This window comes from Macaca mulatta, chromosome 1, assembly GCF_049350105.2.
Source record: "Macaca mulatta isolate MMU2019108-1 chromosome 1, T2T-MMU8v2.0, whole genome shotgun sequence".
Taxonomy (NCBI): Eukaryota; Metazoa; Chordata; class Mammalia; order Primates; family Cercopithecidae; genus Macaca; species Macaca mulatta.
The window spans coordinates 18,835,601-18,857,389 of record NC_133406.1 but is presented as its reverse complement, the minus strand read 5'-3'; the positions used below and the strand labels follow the sequence as shown (position 1 = coordinate 18,857,389).

At 47.6% G+C, this 21,789-nt stretch overlaps 1 protein-coding gene across 1 annotated transcript in view; it reads left to right on the top strand.

Moving 5' to 3' along the window:
• Positions 1-21,789, top strand: part of GALNT2 (polypeptide N-acetylgalactosaminyltransferase 2) — a 216,683-nt gene that overhangs the window by 127,447 nt on the left and 67,447 nt on the right. The window contains 1 exon segment of the mRNA NM_001261355.1: positions 11,122-11,275. Within this exon segment, the coding sequence (NP_001248284.1) occupies positions 11,122-11,275 (154 nt within the window).

Below are 21,789 nucleotides of genomic sequence, written 5' to 3'. Positions count from 1 at the left end.
ATGAAAAAGAAGTTTGGACTGGGCGCGGTGGCTCAAGCCTGTAATCCCAGCATTTTGGGAGGCCGAGACAGGCGGATCACGAGGTCAGGAGATCGAGACCATCCTGGCTAACATGGTGAAACCCCATCTCTACTAAAAAATACAAAAAAAAAAAAAAAAAAAAAAAAAAAACTAGCTGGGCGAGGTGGCGGGCGCCTGTAGTCCCAGCTACTCGGGAGGCTGAGGCAGGAGAATGGTGTAAACCCGGGAGGCGGAGCTTGCAGTGAGCTGAGATCCGGCCACTGCACTCCAGCCTGGGCGACAGAGCGAGACTCCGTCTCAAAATAAAAAAGAAGAAGATGTACAATAGGCTAAATTTATTATGGTTAGGTACTACAACATATAAGGGAAAATGAAGAATTTTCATTTCAGGTTTGGAGAAGAGATACATGATGGTTCGTACATGAAGATTTACTGCACTTCATCAATTTGATACTGTTTTGTGGTATAGTTTTAGTTGTTTTGATAGCACAGATAATTTTAAACAAATGAAAACTGTTTCCTCTATAACATCTGATATTTTCTTAGGTTTTCTTTTAAATAGCTTTTTATCACTTCTTTGGATTTCCTGGTTTTTTATCTTTAATCATGGATCTGTGGGATTCCTTATTTCAAGAGATGGTTTCTCACAGGTGAAGAAAATTTCCTTATACCGGATATCCAGTGACAAATACTAAAGCATAATTTATGGGCCTTTGTAATTGAAATGGATCTATTTGTTTGTAATCCTGGCGTAGCCCTCGTCTTTTCTTTGATGGTGTAGCATTATGACCTTCTGGAGGAAGAATATTAGTATTTTTTTTTCCTTTTAAGCACAGTAAAATTACATTCAATTTGAGATCAACCAAGAGGTTAAAATAAATCTGAGAGCCTTGTCCTTTGATATTAAATACATTCTGTTTTCCTTCCTTGGCTGCTTTCCCAGCGGTTGCTCTGTTTTATGTGGGGTAGCTTTACATTTGTTTAAGTTGTCTTTCCTGGGGAGGATTTGAATGAAGAGTTGCAGTACAGTTGAATACCTGTACAGAATCCTGAAGCCTCCTGCGGCCTGAATCCACTGAGACTCTCAGTTTCCTGCACGATGGGACCTGCGCCCAGGAGGATACCTCCCCTCCTCTTGTACACCTGCGGGTGGTAGATGACAACTCTTTGCCCAGGAACATATGTCAGAACGTCATGATCTGCTGCTGAAGGACAGTCGCAACTGAGAGTCCTCTAAAGACCGCATTTGTGCATGTGCCTGTGTGTGAGCCTCTGTGTGCTGGGGTGTGCGCATGCCTGTCTGTGCTGGGGTTTGCATGTGCCTCTGTGTGCTGGGGTGTGCGCATGCCTGTCTGTGCTGGGGTTTGCATGTGCCTCTGTGTGCTGGGGTGTGCGCATGCCTGTCTGTGCTGGGGTTTGCATGTGCCTCTGTGTGCTGGGGTGTGCGCATGCCTGTCTGTGCTGGGGTTTGCATGTGCCTCTGTGTGCTGGGGTGTGCGCATGCCTGTCTGTGCTGGGGTTTGCATGCGCCTCTGTGTGCTTGGGTCTTCATGTGCTTTGTGATGTTAATTCTTTGAAGGATCAGTTTAATAGGTTTCTATCCTTTTTTTTTTTTTTTCAAATATGAGGTTTAGTAAAAATAAAAATATTAAGAAAGAAGTGGCATTGTTTGGAATGGCAGCATTGTTTTAAACCAACGTTTATTTGAATAAGTCATCCAAATGCAAGTAGTCCCCTGATGATAAAAGTGTCTTTTTCAAAAAGTTCACTTGAGGATTGGTTATTAGGATCCCAGAATGAACTGTCCCATGGAAATGGTGTCCTGAGTGACACTTAGGACCCCTGTCTTGTGTGTCTCTGGCCACAACCAGGTCCTAGAGTGTCAGCCACAGAGCTGATGCTGGCGGGGCCCCGAGCACCCTTCCCAGGGCCTCAGTGCCTGTGCTCGGTCGGCCTCCACTCCCAGGCACCATGGACCGTGCAGTTACAGTCGCCAGCCACTCTCTGCTCGAGGCATGCCGTGCTGCTCTCCAGCCTCGATAAGATAGGGAGAAAAGTTCCCAAAACGAAACCAGGAAAAAACAGATTGTGAAAAGGCAGCTGTAACTCAGAGCCTGGTGGATGGGTTACGGGAGGTGGAAGAAACTCTGTACCCAAGGAAGTACCAAAGCACAAAACCTTGTGCCGTGAACGATAGCAGGTGTGATGAAGAGTATCAGTGGGGAGGCATGTCAACTAAGTCAAAGATGGAGAAGAAAAAAAGAAAAAATTGCTGGGCCTGAAGTCTGTGTAACCGAGGGACCAGTGGCCAGGTAGTGGCTGAGTCAGGAAAGTGGGCAGGGATGTGTCCTGCAGAATGGACCAGCAGACAGAAGTGGCAGGAAGTTCTCCTCCAACACCAGCCTTAGGACACCCCTTCTCCTGCACGAGTCCAGAGCCAGGACTTGTCAGGCCACCGTAGGTCTGCTCTGTCTCTCCGGGTCCTGGCCTTTCTCTCCCAGAGGCAGAAGAATTAACCTGGGCCCATCCCCTCTCTGATTGTGTACATTGTTTTTCATGGCTACAGGGATAAGAAGGGAAGGCCTTAGGGCCGTCGTTCCAAAGGTAGTGGGCAAGGAATCTCGCTTCCTCTTGCTGTTAGCCCAGCCCTTCAAATGGACTGGCCTCCATTTGCTATCAGACATCAGATGCAGCTGCGAGGTGGCCAGGAGAGGAGGGACACTCTCCCCACAGTGCCACAGGCCTCTGGGAACAGTGTCAGAACAAGCTGCAGGAACACCTATAGGGCTTAGCAGGATGTTCATTTATTACTGAAATGCACTGCCTAGCAGCTTCCGGGCTGGGCCCCCATCCACCGTGGGGAGCAGAGAGAGCTGTGGCAGCCGATTCCAGTGCATGTGGAGGGGTCAGTGTTGGAGATGACAAGCATAGGCCTGTGGACACAAGGGGAGGAGAGAGAGCTAGAAGAACATCCCAGCTATGCAGTCAGAGGAAGCGGAGCCTGCCCGTTCCCATTGGGCCTCCATCTTCTCTGTCCAGACTTGATCTCCAAACTGAAAAGGGTACAGCAAACAAGGTTAGAAGGATATTGAAGCCTGAGTCAGGTGGAGAGTGACAGGACTCATTTTAAATGGCTTTCAGTGAATGTGTCTCCAAGTCCAGACCAAGGTCAAGACAGGGAGGGCACAGCCAGAACCCGAGAGGTGGCTCAGATTTCTGGGGAGTGACTTGGGAGTCATTGAGGTGCCGGCAGAGCAGGAACAAACACCATTGTCTCTGTGTTTATTCCTGTGTTCAGCGGCAATTAGATGTGGTTAAACTTGAGCTGTAGCCTCAGTGGAATTTCGAGTTATTAGACAGAAGAGTGGAAGCACTTATAAGGCCCCCCGGCAAGAGGGTTTTAGAAAAGCTGTGGTTGGGATGGAGCTCTGTGTGAGGGGGCAGGAAGAGGCTAGCAGAGAGAGGAGAAAAAATAGAGAGAGGGTGCAGAGAGGCAGCGGCTGGGGACCCCAGGGAGGGCTCCTGGAGGAGGTAGCCACATTGAGAGGCAGCTCAGCCGGCAGGAGGGGTAGACACAGCATCGCAGTGGCCCCACCTTATCTGTAAGTATGCACAGCGTCGGTGGTGCGGGCGTGGCTGGGAAGACCAGGTTTAGTAAGTGTTCCCAGGTAAACCTTCTGGGGTTGCAGACGAGACTGACAAAACAGTAATGCAGTGTTAGCCAGGTTAGTGGAAGCAGGACAGCCTTCCTGAGAGGTGCTGTGCCTGCCCCGCCACAGATTCCACGCTGGCTGCTCCTGGAGGAGGAGGAAATGCTGGGGAGCACTGCTGGCCACACAGGCCGGAGGTGAGCAGAGACCTGGACGTGGGTTTGGGGCTTGCAGGGCCTGGGCTGGCTTGAAGGTGACATGCCATTTGGCTGGGGACACATCCTCAGATAGGGGCAGGGCCTTCATGAGCAGGGGCAGATGTGCACTGGGCTGTACATGCTTGCACTGGGGTACTCAGCCTCCTCGCTTTCTTCTCCCGTCTGAGCATCCTTTGTTCCACAGCCAGAGGCACATTCCTAGAGTGTAAAGTGGATCAGCACTCATTTGCTCCAAATATCCTGTGCGTTCTAGAATGTGAAGAGTAAGGTTTGAGTACTTCAGCCTGGGCTAGAGGATTTGCAGCCACTGGGCACAGGGCCCCCTCACCTCCCGCCTGCCGTCCCTCCCTACTGGGTCTCCCTGTCTCCAGGTGTCTTCCGTTACATCCCGCCTGCATCTGGCAGGCTCCTGCTCACGCTTCGAGACCCAGGCCCAGTGCCCCTTCTCCGGGGCTTTCTTGGAACCTTGACTTTGGTTATGGAGCTATCCCATCTCCTCCGCACTATTGGATGGTGGGTCTTTCCAGTGAGGCATTTGTTAATTTCTGTGCATTTACTCGGGCTTGACATTTTCACTATACTGGGCTCTTCTGTTCAACTTGGGGAAATAGAGGGTGATGGATTGTTTTTCTCCAAAATTAAGACCCAAAATAAAACGTCAGTCTTATGAGGTCACCCATACATTCCTTAGGACAGCAAGTGCGAGACATCCCTTTAGTATTCTTCCAACCCTAGGATTGAGAGAGGGTGCGTCTGGGTCTCGCCAGGAGATGGGAAGATACAGCTCCACCCGAGGACACAGGCTCCTGCGTTCTCGCCCCGTCCAGCACACAAGCTGCCATCAGCAGACAGGTCCCGCTTCTCTTCACACCATCCCCGCTGAGCAGGAGAAGTTCAGCATCTGTGTGGGAGCCTCCAGAGGCTTTGTGGCCCTCAGTAGCCCTCTGGGTGATGCAGGGAGCAGGAGAAAATGGCAAAAGAAGGTGCCCATGACATGCACAGGTGAGGGGCAGAGGGCTGGTGCCTCCCATCTCTGCACAGTCCTGGGGTTTCTCAGACCCAGTACCGCCAAGGAATGTTAAAAACAGCTTAAGTGGAAAACGTAAGGACCTAACTGATCATGATATGACTGATAGTAAAACTAATTTTCTCTTAGAGTAGGCCCCTGACATTTCCATTTTGTAAAGTGGGCTGTGTCCAGACTATTCCTCTTTCCAGCGCTAACACCCCTGGCTTCAGAGCAAGCCTCTCTTCCTCCCCACTCCACCTGACGTGGGACCTGTCTCACATCTCCCCATGCCTGAAACAAGCAGAGAGTGACATTGAGTTATTATTTCCAGGTGTTTCTTGGGAGCAGCAGATGGAAATGGAAGGATACAAGTGTAAACGTAGGTGAAATCATCCACTGGCCCCATCTTCTGTCTTCTCACAGCACTGTGGGGAGGGCGGGAGGTACTCGTGGGTGACGGCAGGGCAGGAATTCAGTGCATCCGCAGGTCCGCACCCCTGCTCACCTAGGCAGAGCCCACAGGAACCCCAAGAAGAAGGCAGAGATTCCCACTATGCTTCCTGCTCACCTCCCGGGGTCAATTGCAGAGTGGGACACCCCTCATGGGTGTCACAGAGCGCCTGGTGGCTGGGTGGTTCCCAGCAGTGCTTTCTGGGTGAGGGCATAGGGGGTTACATCAGAGCGGCCGGGGCATTCTGTTTGTTGTCCTTTCTGCCTGTAAATATCAGTGAATTTATATCAGAGTTAGTAGTATAGGACTTTTGCTGTGGTCATCTCATTTAGTTGTTATAACAACCCCAGAAGTGGAATATTATTTCCATTTTATACAGACCAGAGTGTCAGAGGGAGTCAGTGAGCCAGGCTCACCCTCATGCTTGGATTTTGTGCTGTGTGTTTGCGCGTGTGCATGTGTTTGGCTCCTCCTCTGCTCGAGTCCTTGAATCCTAATCGGTGACACAGCATTGGCCTGGACCCCCGTTGGCCAGCTCCGCACCCGCTGTTCCCCCGTGCTCCAGCCAGGGATCTGACTGATAGGGTAGGCAGACTCGGAAGGGCTGACAGGCTTTGCGGTGGAACACATTTAAAAAATGCCTGCAAATGAGCAAAAGAGGCGTAGGAGTAAGCGTCCGGCGCACGACCACAGCATGTCTCAGATGCGGCTGGATCGGCGCGCAGCTACGAGATGTGTAAGAACTAACACGAAGCTGCGTTCCTCCCAATCACACGCAGGATTGGATTCCTTTTCACGGTCAGCTTCCGGTACCTTCGACCCAGGACCCGACCCTCAGTAGTAAAGCCGTTGACAGGTGCTTGTGGACTGTGCATGTGGAATGCTGGGGTACTGCGGGCGAGGCTGAGTCTGTGAGGTGAGGAGCTCTGTCTTCACCTGGGTGGGAAGGGGAGCCTGGAGCAATATGAGGAGTGGTGCGGGCAGGATAGCAGCCCAGGAGAATACCAGGAGTGGCAGGGGCAGGACCAGCAGCCCAGGAGAATACGAGGAGTGGCGCGGGCAGGACAGCAGCCCAGGAGAATACAAGGAGTGGTGCAGGCAGGACAGCAGCCCAGGAGAATATGAGGAGTGGTGCGGGCAGGACAGCAGCCCAGGAGAATATGAGGAGTGGTGCGGGCAGGACAGCAGCCCAGGAGAATACGAGGAGTAGTGTGTGCAGGACAGCAGCCCAGGACAGCGAGACCCTTGTGGGCCGAGTGCTTCTCAGAGGACATGGCCATGCATGTGGGGAGCGGGGCAGTCTGTGGGACCGCCTGAGGGTTTGGCTGGGACTAGTACAGTCCTCATTCCAGCCCAGGTAGGTCGGCGTGGGGTTGCAGACAGGTGACTTGTTGTGTCTGCAGAATAATCAGCTGTAAGCTTCTCATTTTTACCAAATCAGGGGTTTCAAGGCTGGTGAGGTCAAACAATTCCTTCTTTGGTTTCAAAGATCACATCTAAGAGAAGTCTATCTTCTGGAAAGAAATTTCATCAAAAATATTTTCAGAACCTTATTTAATAAGCAAACTGTTTTCACAGCCCTTCTTAGGGTAATGCTGTCTTTCTTTTCTCATGTTATTTAAATACCTTTCTCATGTTATTTAAATGTATGTTTTATTTTCCTGTCATCTTTGGTGATGAAGCTAGTTTCTGCCTCCTCGTGTAAAATGTTATATCTTTGAAGTATTTTCCATCAGCTGCTTCTGCTTAGCCAAGTCCATTTTCCTGAGATCCTCATATATTTTTATTTTTTAAAGCTCTTTAATTTCCAGCACTATTTTTGAAGATTTTTAAAGAGATGATAAAAGCACAAGATGATGTATGGATGTCATGTCATATTTTTAGGAAGGCAATATATTCAGACGTTTTGTTGGTGGTTTTGTGGCTGTTTCTCTGTAACCTCTGACTCATACCCCATTCTCTACCTCTCGCCACGTCCCTGTCTGCTTGGGGTTGGGCTGGGGCGCATGTGTCCTCTGCAAATCTTGTTCTCCATGGATTTTCCTGCCTTTGCCTCCAGGGGTGGCTTCAACCTAGCAATTCTATATAGTACAGAAATAACCAATTTTAGTAATGGTTCTTTAGCTTAACGTTTTTCAGATTATGGGTTGTGACCCATTATTAGGTGGTGAAGCCAGTTTCGTGAGATACCTAAAGCAAAAATAGATCTGTTCATCACATATAGTGAGGGCGAGTTTGGCATTGTGAGACTTTTGTATCAGTTGGGTGTGTATGTTTGCATTGTGACACCTGGGTCACAGTGTTAAATGTATGTCATTGTCAAGCAAACTTGAAAGCCCCTGTAGTATTCCAGTACTGCTAAGCTTTTATGAAAGAAATACTCTTGGTAGTCTGTCTCTAGTAAAACGGCGGTGTGTCTCGGGGAGTTTGCCACAAGGCAAGGCAGGGCCCACACCAGGGTCCTGTTGAAGATGCTCGTGTGTCAAAGGAAGGGAGTGTGGCAGGGTACCACTAAGTAGGCTCATGGTAGTCTTTGGGTACTGAAGAAAGATACTATTTTTCTGAGGTTTTAAGGGCTTCTCCTAGTTCATTTTTACTCATGATTCCTATCTCAGCACAAATATTCCTTCTGCAGGGAAACCACCCCTGGTTTCCCAGTCTAGATAAGATCCCTCCGTTAGATGCTTCATTTCTCACCCTCAGAGCACTTAGCTCAGTTTTTATTGATACATTTATTAGTACGGTCGTTTGATTCTTTTTTTTTTGAGAATGGAGTCTTGCACTGTTGCCCGGGCTGGAGTGCAGTGGCACGATCTGGGCTCACTGCAACCTCCGTCTCTCAGGTTCAAGCGATTCTCCTGCCTCAGCCTCCCGAGTAGCTGGGATTACAGGTGCCCACCACCGTGTCCGGCTAATTTTTTGTATTTTTAGTAGAGGCAGGGTTTCACCACGTTGGCCAGGCTGGTCTCGAATGCCTGACCTCGTGATCTACCCGCCTCGGCCTCCTAAAGTGCTGAGATTACAGGCATGAGCCACCACACCCAGCCTAGTACAGTCATTTGATTCTTGTCTGTCTCCTTCCATCTCCTAAAACATGAAGTCCACAGCATGGGTCGCGGGCCTGTGTGTGCTGATTCTCCCTGCAGGATCTAGCATGACACCTCACGTGGAGTCACCTGGCATGCACCGCAGGCCAGGGTCTGAGCCACGCTGTGACTGATTGGCATTAAATGTCTTGCAAACCCTCTGCTGTGATGGTCTAATTCCAGAAGGGCGGTGGGGATGTGAGAGCACAAAAAGATGTTTGGGTGGAAATGGGATGGAAGCTTCAGGAGCTCTGCAGAGGCCTTGTCCCATGGCCACTGCTCTCCTTGCACACAGGTCCACACCAACCAGAGTCCTCAGACCTTGCTGTCCCCAGCATGCCGGTGAGAAGCAAGTAGGCTGTAAGAGTTACATGGTAGGTTGAAACCTCTCTCAGGTGGCGGTCTCTTCTCTGGCTGTGCATGGGACTCCGTCATGGTTCTTTATTCCATAGTTCAAAGTTCCGTGGTGCAGGGTATTCAGGACATTAAACACGTTTGTTAGAACCAGCTCATTGGAATTCTGCTGTAGGTGCTGCTGGTTTTGATTTTAACAAAGGCTTCAAAGCCTCTTTTGTATTAGTCCGTGAAAGGATAAACTCACTGGCGAGGAGTCGAGGCTGCTTGTTCTTGAGCACAGGTGGGTGTTATTTTTCTTCTTATCCTTGAAAATACATGAGGGTGAAGGCAGTATTTTTAGGATGGGCTTTGCACGGAACACATGTTTCCAGTAAAACGTTTTGGAAACACTTTATTTGAGGCATAAGAAAATGCTGACACCTTGGCCGGCTCTGCAGGCAGCTGTTTATTGGGGCCATGGTATCATTGCTGTAGCCAGGCTCGTGGGTTTTGGAACTGATTTTCTGTTTGAGAGGCCAGGCTTATGTGACCCCCCTGAGCATCATTTCCACGGCAACCAGCTGTGATGAGATGGGGGTTCTGACCTCGCAGGACAGTTGCAACAAGAAGCAGATGAGCTTTTAGATAGAAAATTTACTCTTCCGTCTTGAACAAATTACATGTAACTGATTCTCAGTTTCCTCATCTCTGAAATAGAGAAAGGAACACAGTGGTCCTTCAATTGTGTAATGAGGGATTTCTGTTGGGAAAGTAGATACGGAGGTACACATGCTATTATCATACCGTGTTTTCAGGGTCAACTGCACGACCCAAGGGTTGACATGCTGCAGAAGAGCTGTCTCCCCCTTGCTTCCCTGTTCTGTGTAGCTGCCAGCAGCCCTGCCTTCCCCTCTCCAATGTTGGCTCTGACGGCCAGGCTCTTGCATGCTCCTTAGTCACACTGGCCTCCTGGCTGGTTCCTGAATGGGCATGCTCATGCCCACACTAGGACCTTTGCACTGCAGTGCCCTGTTCTCCCGGAGAGCTGCATGCCCACACCCTGCCTTTGTTCAGTTATCTGCTCAAAATCATCCTGTTAGGCCTTACCAGACCACCCCATAAAGAACAGGAACCCTGTGCTCCCGGCCCCCATAACAGCCTTATGTTTCTTCATGGCAGTTCCAGCCACTGGAAAATGTATGAGTTTCATGTGAACAGGGTTGTTGGTGGTGTTTATTATGATTTTTTAGTTTGTCATGTCTATGAAATGGAACATCATAGGCCATTAAGTCCTCATGAGGATCCTTTTGTTATTCTGTTTACTTATTTTGTAGGAAACTTCATTTCAAGCAATGAATAACATATCCAAGATCATATAGGTGGCAAAGTGAATGGTGCTTGATGGAAACCCAGGTTGACCAGAATCATATATGTTCTCCTTGCCTCAAGTCTGCCTCTCCTTCCACCTTTCTTCTGCTGTTTGAGCGTCCTGCCTTCGTGCAGTTCTCTGGCTCTGCCTTTATTACACCTGGGTTCATCCTGACTTCGCTCGCCCGCAGTGCTCTCCCCTCAGTGCTCCTTGGTCACCACCACTGCCTCTCCCCTAGGCTAGGGCTCCTCCGTGCAGTGGTGTGTTCTTGGAGAACCTTGGGCCTCACATTCTAGGGTTCAGGCCAGTGCCAGGGGACAGGTAGGCTGCCTTGGCTTCCTTCCTTCCAGGAAGAGAACAAGTATGATGTGGCTGTTAGGAATGGCCAGGCCCCTGCTGTGCATGTGGGGACACCTCTGGGAGCCACATCCTTCACTTTCTCCCTGTGGGGTCAGGCATACCAACAGCTGCAAAAAGGACCCCTTGACAAGGTCTCACCAGAGGGTGTTTTGATATCCTGTTCTTAGGGGTTATTCTTTGTATAAACATTTATTTTTGTGTTACCTGATGTTACATGATGGAATACCTTATGTGTAGTTTATACACGATCTTCTTCACCCCACCTGAGATAATGTCAACATTATAATCCCTGGAAAGGTGGGACAAGCTGAGAGTCTCTCCTTTTATAGAGAACACGAATAATGCCGCAGTTATGGGTACTTTGATTTTACTTTGTTCACTGGACAGATGCCTGTACGCCAAGCCTTTAACTTTCACGCTGTAAACGGCAAACCTGCAATTTCCTGTTCTCCGGCTTGTAGACAGGATGATGCTTGCTTGTGCTCTTTTCAGCTAGTTTTTTTTAAATGGCCACTATGTGAAGAAGCCACGGATGTGATTTCTTAACACTTACTGCAGTCTCTGTGATGAACACTTGATCACATTTTCCCTCATCCCTACCCTCTGCTCTGCTCTTTTTAGGGAAAGTACGGTGGCCAGACTTTAACCAGGAAGGTTATGTTGGAGGGACAATGGTCCGCTCCGGGCAGGACCCTTACGCCCGCAACAAGTTCAACCAAGTGGAGAGTGATAAGCTGCGAATGGACAGAGCCATCCCTGACACCCGGCATGACCAGTAAGTACCCCACCAGGCACCCGCTGCAGCTTCATTTGCTTTCACAGAAACCAGTACGTCACTTTCACCTGTGACGCCAGAACTTCCCCATTACTCTGGGAAATTGAATGTGTGTTGTAAAACTAGGAAGAATCCTGAGGTATATGGCAATGGAACGTCACCCACAGTTAGTGGAAGGATGGTTCTAGATTCAGTTCTAGTTTTAGGTGCCCTGTGGCAGTGTGCAGAGGCTGTGGGTTTCTGGCCAGAGCATGGAAGTCAGAAAGAGAGTTGCGTGACTGGCTTTATTTATATTTACTGATCACTTGTTATTTTTCTGATCCATTCACAAAAATGCAAAATTTGTCATTGTTCCCAACGTTGGAGGAAGAAAATCTAAATTCCTGCTTATTGGGAAATGCTCTAGAGATTAGAAAGGAGAAATGAACTACCCAGCACAGTAGATGTTAAATTGAGCAGAAACACAGGAGGGACAGATGCCACCTCTCCACATCCTATACTGAAGGAAAGGCTCTTGTCCACATCTTTCTTTGTATTTTTAGAGATAGGATCTCACTGTGTCACCCAGGCTGGAATGCAGTGGCGCGATCATAGCTCACTGTAACCTCAAACTCTTGGCTCAAGCAGTCCTCCCATCTCAGCCTCCTAGGTAGCTAGGACTATGGGCATTCACCACCACACCCTGATAATATTTATTTATTTAAAATTTTTTATTTTTATTTTCTGGTAGAGGTGAGGTCTTGCCATGTTGCTCAGGCTGGTCTTGAACTCCTAGCGTTAAGTGATCCTCCCACCTTAGCCTCCGAAAGTGCTGGAATTGTAAGCATGAGCCACTGATCTCCTGACCTCCTCCTCCTCCTCTTCTCTTCCCTTCCCTTCCTTTCCCTCCCCTCCCCTCCTCTCCCCTCCCCTCCCTTGCCCTCCCCTCTCCTCTCCTTCCCTCCCCTCCCCTTCTCTTTTCTTTCTTACTTTTTTTTGAGACAGAGTCTTTCTCTTTTGCCTAGGCTGGAATACAGTGGTGTAATCTTGGCTCACTGCAGCCTCTGCCTCCCGGGTTCAAGCAATTCTTGTTGGGAGGCTCAGCCTCCCAAGTATCTGGAATTACAGGCATCTGCCACCACACCTGGCTAATTTTTGTATTTTTAGCAAAGACGGGGTTTCACCATGTTGGTCAGGCTGGTCTCAAACTCCTGACCTCAAGTGGTCCACCCACCTCAGCCTCCCAAAGTGCTAGCAGCCTCCCAAAGTGCTGGGATTACAGGCGTGAGCCACCACTCCCACCCTTTTTTATTCTTTAGAGATCTTGAGGGTGGAGGGTACTTCGGGGTCTATGAAGCTCGGCTCAGGAGGTTGCTAGGCATTTTAAAAACAGTGTTTGTCACCACTTATCAGGAAAGTGATATCCGTAATCCTCCTTGTCATCCCATACCTGTAAGGTTTGCTGTTAAGAACGTTGATTGGGAGGCCATTCACATTGGAATTCTTAGTGAATTCATCTTGTTTCAGATTATTAAAAAATAAGGAGCTGCATTTTGAAGGCAGCTGTTTTCCTGGGTGCTTGGTATATCTTCCTGCTAAGTTACTTTTAGAGTCATTCATTCATCAGCGAATGGAATATGGATTACACATCTACCATATGTCAGGCTCTGTGCTCGGATCCTAGAATTTCAGCCAGAAAAATCTGGCCCCATTCCAGCTGCTAGGGATGGCAGGTGCACCAGGAAGTGAGGTCGTGTAGCTCCGGGGGTTGGACAGTCTACTTTGCATGAATGCTTTTGAGGCACTCAGGAGGGTGGGAGGGTCAGGACAGGTCCCAGGAGGGGTGAGTTGGGTGGGGACACCCAGGAAGAAGGAAGTGCAGAAGCCCTGCCAGGATAGCATGGGGCTTCCAGAGAGCCAGCAAGGGTCTAATGTCATGGGCAGGAGTTTCAGAGACTGATGAGGAGGCAGAGGTGGAGAGAGACAAACGGCCAGTGAAGCTATGTTCACACACACTGCATACAGTAAAACAGGGTTTTTCTCTTCTACTCTCAAGGAACTTTATGGAGAGTGTAGGTGCCAGTTAACTTCCAGGAGCTTCCTTTCTTAACAGTTTTCTTTGGGTTCTAGTCAGCTGTGTTCACCTATTCTGGCTCATATTTAAGAAATATGTAGCTTTACAGTTTTTTTAGGGCCAGGGAAAAGTGTGTGTGTGTGTGTGTGTGTGTGTGTTAATATCTGATACATATGAGTATATGTAAACATACATATCTTATATAATGTTAAGAATCTCATCATTTTCCTAACTCTACTCCAAAAGATTGTCTTTGATTAATGTTTCCTGTCATCCATTAATTTCTTTTCTAAAGCCAGCTCTACTCAGTCCTTATGCTGTCCTGGTTAAAGTCAGCTTGACTAACTGTTAAATACTGTATCTAAAATAAGGGGTGACAAGCTGGGGTCCAAGGACCTCCAGGGAGCCATGCGTGGACTTTGAGATGTTGTGAAAGCATTGAGGCCGAAGCTGTGTGCAAGATCGCAGGTGCATATGTAGGTGCGTTTCTGGGGACAGGGTCCTTCACTTTTTTCAGAGGGTCCCAGGTGTGTACTTCCCCACGGCCAGCCCATCCCCAGGCTAACCAGGACAAGCAGCCCGTGCCGGGTGCTTCTCCGGCCCCCACCCACACGATCCGCACCACCCTTAAAGGTAGGCTTGAAGCTTATCTTCATACACAGAGAGGAAACGGAGCGCCCAGAATGTTAATAACTTGTCCAGTGATTAAGAGCTACTGACTTAAGACCAGAAAAGGTCCATATAGCTTTTAAGAAGGGCTTGGCCTAAACTCAGGCGAATAAAGTCTAGCAGAATCTAGCGCAAAAATCTTCCCTGATGACTTCAGTCGACTGCTTGGCATGACATCTCCATGAGACGGTCTGAATTTCTTTTCACCATGTGGTTTAAGAGCTAGTTTCCCACTGAGGTTTTATCTTTACATACGTATCCTGAGCTGAGAGAAGAATGGTGTTCTTTCTCCTGGCTCATCAGCCTGTGGGCTGGTTTTCTCATCTACCTCCCTTGCAAGTCCCTACAAAGTCCCCAAAACTATATGTACATATTTTTTTTCCAAAGTTTTTGAAATATGGGTTTGTCCAAACAGATGTTTGAATATTCATCCCACAGTGTGGGATACATTTTAGGTGGGTTTAATTTTAGTTCCAGCCAGTGTGTCATGTTCATTTGCATGTGTTAAAGGGGCAGCTGGGATGCCTTCCACATTTGTTGGATTTGGGCTAAATTAAAGTCTATCCATAGTCAATTGGATGCCTAGAGCTGAGCCGATTTAGTGTCTCAAAGTGTAAGCTCTAGAATTACCATTCTTGTTGAATGTCAGGTTAAGAAGATTGGGTTACCTCTTTGAATTTCTCTCCCCGTATATCTAATGGAGAGCTGTTACAGAATTTGACCTTTCTGTATAAAATGTTTTTTGTCTCTGCAGTATCTCCCTTCATGTTGATCTATAGAAATGCTTGCATAGTAGAATTCAGTCTTTAGTTGTGATAAATCTGAAAGCAGTACAGGTGGAGGGTAATTAAGAATGAGGTGTTTGGAGTCCTACAGACCTGGGTTGAAAGTCTCAGACCCTCCAGTTCTTAATTCTGTGACCTTTATCATCTATAAGATGACATAACATTACTCCGTCTGTAACCTATGAAGATTAAGCAACACGTTTACATGGGCTGGTTGCTCCTCCCCTGAGCCGCCTCAGTGAGGTATCCCTTGACCATCTTTCCTAGGAGTTCAGCTCCCTGACTGCCACTCCAAAACGTCCCATCCCCCTTTCCTGCTTGATTTTTCTCCACAGTTCCTCTCACCACCTACACACTGTGTATTTTACTTATTTTTTTCTTCATTCGTCTTTACTCCAAATAGTGAGTTATTATATCCAGGGTTGTTATTCAGACACCTCCAGGCACTCAGTAAATTCATAAGTATTTGCTGAGTGAGTGAATTGTTTAGCAGAGTGCCTGGCATATACTGAGTGCCCAATAAATCGTGCAAGATATGAAGAATAATAAAAGAATACAGGAGAAGGAAAGGGGAATATTTAAGTATAAAGGTCATGTGAACTCCAGATGGGCCACAAATAACCTTATTGTGTTTGTGTTCTCTCAGGATGGAAAACTGCCATTATAATCCGTCCCTTATTACCCTCAAGAATAGATACAAGGAATCAAGGCTTCAGAGCCTCCCAGACAGACAAACAAAAAATTCTGGGCTGTGCTTTATTTACCTTTCTAGATGTATAAAATATATTGTACCAAGAAGAAATATTTACATGGAATCAGGAAGCTTACAAAAGCCAGCTATGAGTGAAATACTAAATACTATGTATAGGATATATTAGGCTCTCTTAGATATTAGAAAGATGATAGCCCATCTTATTTTTTTTTTTCTTTTCTTTCTTCAGGGCCTCGCTCTGTCAACGCAGGCTGCAGTGGCACAATTTCGGCTCACTGTAGCCTTTCACTCTTGGGCTCAAGCGATTCTCCTGCCCCTGCCCCTGCCCCTACCCCTGCCCCTGCCCCTGCCCCAAGTAGCTGGGACCATGGGTGCACATCACGACGCTAGGCTAAGTTTTTGTAGAGATGGGGTCTTACTGTGTTGCCCAGGCTGGTCTCAAACTCCTGGTCTCAAGCAGTTCTCCCGCCTTGACCTCCCAAAGTGCTGAGATAGTAAGCGTGAGCCACCACATTCAGCCCCATCCTAGTTTTGAAAGCACGATCTCTTTTATTTTTATTTTTTTTGTATTTTTAAATTGATATAGTTACTATCTATCTTGGGGGTACATGTGAGATATTGATACCTATCTACAATGTGTAATGATCCAGCCAGGGTATTTGGGTTATCCCTTACGTCTAACGGTGATCTCTGCATGGTTTCTCAATTAAAAAAAAAAATCTTCTTGCTTGGAAATTTCAAATAAATTATCAAGACTGAAAAGCAAATTAACCCAGTGGGAATTCTGAAGTTTCTTTTTTGTAGTAAGTGTTTGTTTTTTTTCTCTCTCTCTGCATTGGGAAGCTGTTGTTACTGTCCAGGCAGAAAGTAATGGAAAGTAGCATTGGTAGGGGTGAGAAGTGGTCAGGTGGGCTGTATTCTGAAGGTGGGGCAACAGGATGTGCTAATGGACTGGACAGGGATACGGTTTGGAAGACGGTGCCAAGGATTGTGGCTGGCACAAGGGAGGACTTGCAGTCTCCTCAGCTGAGATATGGGGAGGCTGTGAGTGGAGCAGGTGTGGGGAAATTTGGACATGTTAATGCCGCTCAGTGTAGGTGGACCTGTTTTGTAGGTGGTGGGATATGTGTCTGGTGTTCAGGAGGAAGGTCTTCGCGGGAATGTAAATTTGGAAATGTTCAGCGTATGGATGGTATTTAAAACCATGAGGCTGGGTGTTAAGCCCAAGGGAATGGATGCAGACAGAAGGGGCCCAAGGCCTGAGCCCTGGACGATTCCAACATTGAGATCTTTAGCTGTGAATCTGGAGCCAACGGCTGACACTTGAGGACAGTCTAACACTGTAGATTGCGTACTATTTTAGGCTGTGTTCCCGTGATCAGGAGATATAATTTCATGAAACGACGCAACTGTGAAGCTAAAAGGAGCCTCAGGGGAGTGTCTAATTCAGTGGTTCTCAGCCTCGAGCTGTGCCACCCACCCAGAGCGAAGATGGAAATGTGGGGGTGGAGGATCGGGGGTTGTTAGAATACCCGTGGGGTGCTCCTGGCATTTACCACCAGGGCCCAGTGAAGCCACATGTTTCGTATAGCCCAGGTTGGTCTGGCGCATTGAAGAAACTGTCCTGCCCAAATAGCCACAGGGCTTCCTGTCAAGCCCTCATTTACTTATTTCCCCCTATTAGTTAAAAAAAAAAAATGCATGTTGGAAGTTTTTTTTTGTTTGTTTTTTTCTGTTATTGCTCTGAGTCGTACCTGCCTTCTGCATCATCCAGCCCTCAAAGGCAGGGTTGAAAGCCATCACCTCCTGAGCTTTGTAGCCCATACAGGCCCCGTCGGAAGTCTCTGTCCCTCTGACTGGCAGCCCCATGCTTTTAAGTCTTGATAATTTATTTGAAATTTCCAAGCAAGAAGTTGTGGACTGAATTGTGCCCCCTCAAGTTTCATACGTTGAAGTCCCAAACCCCAGAGTGACTGTATTTGGAGACAGGTCCTTTGTGGAGGTGATTAAGGTTACAGGAGGTCCTAAAGGGTGGCGCCCTTATCCACCCCATCCTGATCCACGTGTGCTACAGGGCAGGTGTCCTTATAGGAAGAGGAAGATGCAGAGCGATCTTTTTCCCTCCCATGTGAGCACACAGCAGAACGGGGCCACCTACAAGCCAGGAAGAAGCCTCACCAGGAGCCAGATCTGCCGGTACCTTGATCTGAGCTTCCAGCCTGGAGAAGGCTCACACCTGTAATCCCAGCACTTTGGGAGGCCAAGGCCGGTGAATCGCTTGAGTCCAGGGGCTTGAGATCAGCCTGGGCAACACAGCGAAACCCCTCTCTACAAAAAAATACGAAAGTCAGCTGGGCATAGTGGCTGACGCTTGTGGTCCCAGCTACTAGGGATGCTGAAGCGGGGGGATGGCTTGAGCCCAGGAAGTTGAGCCTGCACTGCACTACAGCCTGGGTGGCAGAGCAAGACCTTGTCTCCAAAAAAGAAAATAAGTCTATTGTTTAAGGTCCCGTCTGTGGTATTGTCAGGCCAAGCTGACTAATACAGAGTGGAAATGATACATCTTGACCAGCAGGCCAGTGGAAGGGCCGGCCAGCCAGATCCTGAAATGACTTGGGTAACACGTGCTTCCATTTTCTCTTAAGTTCTTCTGAAGCCCCCCCCACCACCCCCACCACCACCCCCCCCCCCCCGCCCACCCAGTGTTATCTGGTTCGGAGGTTCCTGGGGTAACATACCCTTGATGCCTTCTTTAGAGTATGCTGTGCTTAGGAAGTGAGTGTCGTCAGGCTGGAGCGTTTCTGGGATCCAAACTCCTTTCCAGGAGGGTTTTGATTTTTTGCCTGGAAATGCATCTGATAAGAAAATAAAGTAGAGGAACCCAGGAAGTTTATGAAATCTCTTTCTCTCTACTAGGGAAAACTCGGGACAGTTTACTTTGAAGTTGTTTACATATGTAAAATGAAATAAATCTTTAGGGGGGAAACCCATTTTCTTTGTTTTCTTCTTTCCTCTGTCTACTAGACACCATTCCTTTTCACTTATTTCATTAAATCCTTTAAAAACGAGACCTGCCTGGTAAAGAAACAGGTTTCCTTCAGGTTTCAAACGTTTAGTTATTAGAAAGCTTTTCTCTGCCTGGCCCCCACTACATTTCACACGTGGGGTTTTGAAACATTTTTGTGTCTCAAGCTGAAATACCAGCGCCCGTACCATATCCCCACAAAGGAACCTTCTTTGAGACAAGTATGTCCAAGTTGTTTATCTAATCGGTTTATCTTTAAGCCAAGAATATGTTGTTTTTACTCCAGTTACAGATGATAGTGTCTCAGCCTTTATTTAGAAGAATCACTAAAGAACTCTATTTTGACCACTTTTGAAATGTCTGCCTTTAACACAGCCAAAACATAGGTCAGAGCTCTTAAGGGTGTGTTCTTTTATTTGTTTTTTAGGGGCATTTTAAGAGGGCAGACATTGAAGGCCTGGGTTGTGCTGTTTATCTCACTAGAATGTCAGCGTTGATGTCAATTGTTTTAAGAGTGGTTAATCAGGATTAAGGATTGTGGGGAAAGATAAAGTCCAAACTTCCCATTCTTACTCTGGAAGAACAAACATTGCTGAAGCCAAGAAAAGGTTTTCAGCATTAAGTCAGCCAGCTTGGAGGGAAGCTTTGGCTAAGGCAACTATTAGGGGACTCGGAGTTTTCTTTTTAGGGGGGCAGAAGATCTAGGGAAATCCACACAGCTCCCCAGTGGAGTGTGATTGGAGATCCAGGCAGGACTGGAGCCTTGTCCTTTTGTTGTACTTGTCGGCAGCTCACGGTGTCTCCTAAACATGCGCCGCTGGCCTCCTGAGATTCTCGTGACGGAGCCACTGCTCTATGGTGAGCTGGCCCGAGCACCCACTACTCCCACACTGATTTGCAGCCCAACTCCAACTCTGTATGCTGCACCACAGAGTCCTGGTGGAGGAGATAGGAAGCCACGTGGGGTGTCACATGTGGGGACAGGCGCTTCTCTAGGCTTAGCTGTTCTGGCTTTGTTGGCATTTGTGGCTGTGGGGCCAGTGGAGTTGGGGTGTGGTGTAACAGCGAATCTTTAAAAGTCTGTTCAATAATCACAATAACAAAACAGTTCATGAGCATTTTTTGGTATCAAGGCCTGTGCCCAGCCTTTTGTGTGCATTAATTTTATTTAAGACTGGGCACAGTGGCTCACACCTGTCATTTCAGGTGTTTGAGAGGCTGAAGCAGGAGGATAGCTTGAGACCAACCTGGGCAATATAGTGAGACCCCATCTTTAAAAAAAAAATAATTACTCTAGTGTGATGGTGTGCACCTGTAGTCCCAGCTGCTTGGGAGGCTGAGATGGGAAGGTCACTGGAGCCCAGAAGTTTGTGGTTGCAGTGAGCTATGATCATGTTATTGCACTCCAGCCTGGGCAACAGAGTGAGACTCTTATTTCTAAAAATAAAAATTTAAAAATTTTATTTATTCTGTGTCACACTCCTGTAAAGTGGGTAGGGATGCTGTGCTTCTGATAATGTCATATACCAGTTCCCAGAAGGCTCGGAACTCAGACCCCACTTCCAGAAAGTAGAAGAGTCGCACGCAGGAGTCAGGTTCAGCGGGATGTAAGCCCAGTTTGCAGAGCAGAGGTCACCTTTCCCGTTTTTCACATTGTCAGTAGGAACATATTTAGGGAGAGGCAGGCAGCTGGGATATCCCAGGGCCTCATAAGGCACTACCTTGTATCTAGAGAGCCTTAGCCCCTGGGGATGTTACAGTTATTTAGCCATGAAGTTTTCTCGCTTGTCTGTGAGGCGGATGAGAGAGGTGAGCCGCTTGACTGAGCTCTAACAGGCCTCCCTGGTGGAGGAATTGGAGTGCTCTATATCCCTGGCTCAGGGTTCTGTCTGATAGTTGTGGCTCCCTTACTGTCTGCTCTTCCCAGGGTCTTTTATACTCCTGGCTTTTAGGCATGAGTCTTGGCATGAGGCCTGAATGCACCTAAAAAATGGAAGAAATTACTTTGGGAGGCCGAGGCGGGTGGATCATGAGATCAGGAGGTCGAGACCATCCTGGCTAACACAGTGAAACCCCGTGTCTACTAAAAATACAAAAAATTAGCCAGGGGTGGTGGCGGGCGCCTGTAGTCCCAGCTACTCGGGAGGCTGAGGCAGGAGAATGGCGCGAACCCGGGGGGCAGAGCTTGCAGTGAGCCGAGATCGCGCCACTGCACTCCAGCCTGTGCAACAGAGCGAGACTCCGTCTCAAAAAAAAAAAAAAAAAAAAGGAAGAGATGGTTGTTGGTAACTTGCAGCCAAACAACCTCCTAAGGGAAGCTGGCCACACGTTGATGGGATCCTGAGAAGTGAAGAAGAAATGGGGTTGTTTTTCCTTTTCCAGTTTCAGATTCTCAAAGAAAATGTACTGCAAGAGTGCATTCTGTTTCTGTTCCCTTGGAACATTGCTGATGCTGTTCAGGAAGTGAGACTTCTACTTGTGTGTTCAGTCAGTGCGACATCTCTACCTGTCAGTGTGACATCTCTGCCTGCTGTTGGAAGGGTGCTGGCAGGCTCAGCGAGAAATATGAGATGTGGGGAGTGGAAAGTGGCCAGCAATAATGGCTCCTTGCCTAACAGCTCCCCCACCAACTCATTCCAGGTTCTAACTTGCATCTGATGTGCATAGTTCACACCAAAGCTATGCCATTATTCATCAGCGGGCTCGTTTGTGTTTTGTTTTTATTTTCTGTGTCTTTATAAAACCAACTTCTGGGTTCAACCACAGATCATTCTTTTTCTTCCCTTTATATGTTTCCTCCTTTTTTTTTTTTTTTTTGACTATTTCAGGCCTTATCTCCATCTGAATTAAAGAATGCATTGAGACTGGTATAAGTAGACTATTGATTTGACTGTAGAGATTTCGTTTGTGTCAATGTTGGCATCTCTGAAGGGCCCATTTCAAGTCTCCTTTTCAAAGATCATTAGCAAATGTATTGTCAAAGCTTAACACCTGAGTGCCTGCTCACATGTGTGGCTCAGTTTCCCCATCTGTAACTCTGGGTTATGGTTTGGGCAAAAGCACAATGATGCTAAATGAGTTGTGTAATTTGCTTTTTTTATTCTTTAGTCCTTTCTTTCTGCCACCATCCTGGGAATGCAGTGATGACCATGAGGATCATTTTTGTTGTCAAGAAACTGTAGTCTAGCAGGAGAGGCAGACAAGGAAACAGACAATTATGTAGCCTAGTAAGGATAACCTAACCACCTCTAGACCATTTACAATAGGGCT